The following is a 4,438-nucleotide window of genomic DNA, read 5'->3' on the forward strand; positions in this document are numbered from 1 at the left end:
TTTTCACTGGATCATGCAAAAAAATATATGTATAAAGTGCAAAATATATGCATGATCAAATTCTCCCATGCTTATCGGTTGTTAATCCTCGAGCAAACTGACTTTGATCAAAAAACAAAATATAAACTAAATAAAGCAAAAACCTAACTCACTTTCGTAGAAATCATGGTTGCATTTAGCGTATGCAACAAACCATTTAAACCCCTGAGTTACCTTAGTGAATGAGTAAGGTCTCGTGAGGGGTTGGAGTGATGCTATCCACAAACATCTCTTTCATGTATGCATAAAAATTTTAATTCAAGAGTCATTAGGAAATTAAGGAGTTTGTTTTCACAAATATTTAATGTCATTGCACTCTCAAAACATATTTAGAGTCTTTTACATGCCACCACAAAATAAAAGCATTTTTCTTTACTTTTTCAAATATCGTAATCATTTATGCTTTATTCTCGAAAAATCAAATATACACATATCATTATTTATTTATCCTCACTTATAGGTTTTCTGCATAGGTTTCTCAAAAATTATCCCTAAGCAGTGAACTTTATCTTTATGCTTTTGGTTTTTTTCTTTTTTTTTCTAGATTTTCACTTTTTTCACACTTTTACTTTCTTTTTGTTGAGCACTATTTCAAATTTTTAGTTTTCGTGACCCGTGTAACGAGCTTTGGGTTAGTGACTCTCAGGCCACACAACCTTAGGGCACCAGAGGCAAAGTATCCCTCCAACTTAATTGCTCAAGTCACTAGATTTTCAATTTTTATAGTTTACGTATAGCTTGCTTCTTGTCATGTGCAATGTCAACATCTATTAGGCTCTCTATAAAGTCCATGTTACAGGCTTTCGAGCCGACGGCTCCCAAACCAGATGGCTTTAGGGCATCAGGTGTAAACACCCTTCAGGCTCTACTTGCTCGAACCAAATAGGCCACATATATTAACTTAGTCATAGAAGTGATTTTCTTCATTATTCTTTTCAACATGGGAATCAAACACTTTAACTTGTGTATGAGCTCAACTACTGGAGAATACGAAGAGATCAAACAACTAAATGTATGCTTTTTTTTCACTTTTGATCTCTTATTTTTTATGTTGTTCATTTACTTAGTTTTAAAAAATAAACTATGCATATTCATACTTGTGATTCAAAATAAACTTTAACATGCATCTATCACATTTTCTTTGAAATCCATATAAATAATCATGTTTTTCTAGATTATTTTCGATTTTTTTTTGGGCTTAAAAATTCTCTAAAAATATTAGATTATGTAAAGCATTTATATAAGGTCAAACTCACTCCTTAAAAGCCCAATTTTTATAAGTTGTCATCAACATGCAGATACATAGACAAAAAAATATTTAGGTGTGCAAACTACACCCTCCCCCATGCTTGAATGACACTGTCCTCAGTGGCACTCCCCCATGCTTGCATGAAACTATATGAATGCACATGAGAAACATAAGAAATAGGAGGAAGGTAGTAGAAGTCACTTGATCCACATTATGGAATCTTACCTGATGCTGCTCTGTATTGGCTCTACAGAGATTCTTCCTGTCTTAATGTTTATAACTCATAAAAATGTACATAATGCAATGCATACATGATCTAACATTCATGCTCATAAACAAGAAAATAACAAACACAACCTAATAAAAGTATAAAAGAACAAAAAATCTAATCCTAAAAATACAACATACAAACATTGTGCACTGCCTCACTCATCAACAAGGTCAATGACCTCGATGTCCTGACTAACTATGACATCAGAAATATAGGGCTTCAGTTGTTGCCCATTGAACTTGAAGGTCTCATTCATACGAGGATAAAAAATAAGTATTGCGCCATGTGAGAACACCTCTTGTACTATGAATGGGCCATCCCATCTGGATCTCAGCTTCCCTGGAAAAAGTTGGAGTCTCGAATTGAAAAGCCAGACCTTCTGTCCAAGCTCAGACCGTTTCCTCAAAATATGTTGATCATGAAAATGCTTAGTTCGAGCCTTGTAGATCTTGGCACTCTCGTAAGCCTCATTTTGCAACTCCTCAAGCTCACTCATCTGCAGTTTGTGCTCTGCGCCAGCTTGGGCCATATCAAAATTGAACTTCTTAATTGCCCAGTATGCCCTATGCTCCAACTCAACAGGGAGATGACATGGCTTCTCAAAAACCATGCGGTAAGGGGACATGTCAATCGAAGTCTTCGAAGCAGTCTTATAAGCCCATAATGCATCATCAAGGTGCTGGGACCAGTCCTTTCAGTCTGGTCGGATTGTCTTTTCGAGAATCCACTTGATCTCCTTGTTGGAGACCTCAACTTGGCCACTCATCTGTGAGTGGTATGATGTAGCAATCTGATGCTGTACAGAGTACTTCCTGAGTAAGGAAGCAATATGCACATTCTTGAAGTACTTACCCCTATCACTAATCATCGCTCTCGGAACACTGAACCTACTGAAGATGTGCTTGATAAATCGAAACACCTCTTTATGATCATTGGTTCATGTGGCCACAACCTCAACCCACTTGGGCACATAATCGACTGCCACTAAAATGTAAACAAAGCTAAACGTTGGCAGGAAGGGACCCATAAAGTCGATGCCCCAAACATCAAAAATCTCTACGACAAGAATGAGAAGAAGGGGCATTATATCATGCTTCATGTTTGCTGACAGTGTTAGCACTTCCTACAAAACTCATGAGCATCTCTATGTAGTGTCAGCTACCAAAATCCAGACTGGAGGACCTTTGCAACGGTCTTTCGGCTAGAAACGTGGCCTCCATAGGCCAAAGAATGACAAAACTCTAGAATAGACGTGAACTCCTCTTCGAGGATGCACCTTCAAATCATTTGGTCAGGACATAATCGAAACAACTCTGAATCCTCTCAAAAATAATGTTTCACCAGGCAAGAAGTTGATGATATGCACGAACCAGAGCAGACGCTTGACATGAAGAAGTTGCTTATCTGGGAAGGAATCATCAATCTGTCCCTGATCAGTGGATGTCTTTACGGTCAGTTTGGACAGATGATCTGCTACAAGATTCTCGCATCCACTCTTATCTCAAATCTTGAGATCAAATTCTTATAGCAGAAGGATCCACCGGATGAGACGCGATTTGGTATCCTTTTTACTCATCAGATACCGCAAAGCGACATAATCAGAGTAAACGATAACCTTGGAGCCCAATAAATATAAACAGAACTTTTTGAGGGCAAATACCACAACTAGCAGTTCCTTCTAAGTGGTCACATAATTCATCTGAGCATCGAAGAGGGTCCTGCTAACGTAATAAATGACATGAGACCTTTGTTCTATCTTATGACCCAGAATGGCTCCTATCGCATAATTTGAAGAGTCGCACATGATTTTGAAAGGTACCGACCAATCGGGATCTCGAAGAATAGGTGCAGTGGTCAGGTCCACCTTTAGAGACAAAAATGTCTTTAGACAGGCATCATCAAAACAAAACGGTTGATCTTTAGAGAGCAGGTTGCATAATGGTCAAGAAATCTTGCTAAAATCATTGATGAACCGTCGATAGTAACCTGCATGCCCTAAGAATGAACGTACCTGCCACACAGAGGTCGATAGAGATAATTTGGCAATCAATCTCTTTCTCGAACATAATGTGTCCAAGAATAATTCCCTACTAAACCATAAAATAACTCTTCTCCCAGTTAAGAACAAGTTTTGTCTTCATACAATGTTTAAGCACTCACAATAATTTTTGGAGACAATCATCAAATGAAGAGCCATACACTGAAAATTCATCCATAAATATCTCAAGGACGTTATCCGCCGTGTGAGAGAAAATGACCATCATGCACCTCTGAAATATTGTCGGGGCATTACAGAGCCCAAACAACATTCTCTTAAACGCAAAGGTGCCATAGAGACAGGTGAATGTGGTCTTCTCCTAGTCGTTGGGGTGAATAACCACTTGATTGTATCATGAATAACCATTCAGAAAATAGAAATACTGCTGACCTGTGAGTCTTTTTAAGATCTGGTCGATGAACTGCAACGAGAACTGAACCTTCCGTATTGCATTATTCAACTTTCGATAATCAATGCATACTCGACACGCCCATGGTAGTCCTCATGAAACACTTTCTTCCTTCTCATTGATCGCAATAGTGAGCCTAGACCTCTTGGGGACAACCTGGGTGGGGCTCACCCACTGACTATCGAAGATAGGATAAATGATCCCTGCATCCAACCATTTGACTACCTCCATCTTCACCACCTCTTTCATGTGGGGATTTAACATCCTTTGCATCTCTCTTGAGAGCTTGGCACCCTCGTCCATGATAATCCGTTGCATATAAAAGGAGGGGTCTATCTCCTTCAGATCTGCCATAGACCATCCAATCACTTATTTATGCACGTGCAGAACCTAAAGAAGCTGACGCTTCTGAGTGTCAGTCAAGGCTATGAA

The 4,438-nt window shown here is 38.7% G+C and overlaps 1 protein-coding gene across 1 annotated transcript; it reads right to left on the bottom strand.

The window, feature by feature from the left end:
- Positions 1 to 1,713: 1,713 nt before the first annotated feature.
- LOC149845613 (uncharacterized) lies at positions 1,714 to 2,427 on the bottom strand. Its single transcript, XM_089988760.1, has 2 exons — positions 2,308 to 2,427; positions 1,714 to 2,208 (listed from the first exon to the last, which is right to left on the bottom strand). The coding sequence occupies exons 1-2, from the start codon at positions 2,425 to 2,427 to the stop codon at positions 1,714 to 1,716; spliced, it is 615 nt and encodes a 204-aa protein (XP_089844886.1).
- Between the last annotated feature and the right edge of the window lie 2,011 nt (positions 2,428 to 4,438).

Source organism: Nuphar pumila, chromosome 2, assembly GCF_984573655.1.
Source record: "Nuphar pumila chromosome 2, dmNupPumi1.hap1.1, whole genome shotgun sequence".
NCBI lineage: Eukaryota > Viridiplantae > Streptophyta > Magnoliopsida > Nymphaeales > Nymphaeaceae > Nuphar > Nuphar pumila.

Excerpts from the sequence above, each read along its gene's own strand:
- LOC149845613 (XM_089988760.1), bottom strand. The coding sequence starts at position 2,427 with ATGATTAGTGATAGGGGTAAGTACTTCAAGAATGTGCATATTGCTTCC. Across the intron at positions 2,209-2,307 it reads AGATGAGTGGCCAAGTTGAG|ACTGCTTCGAAGACTTCGAT; the intron begins GTCTCCAACAAG and ends TGGGCTTATAAG.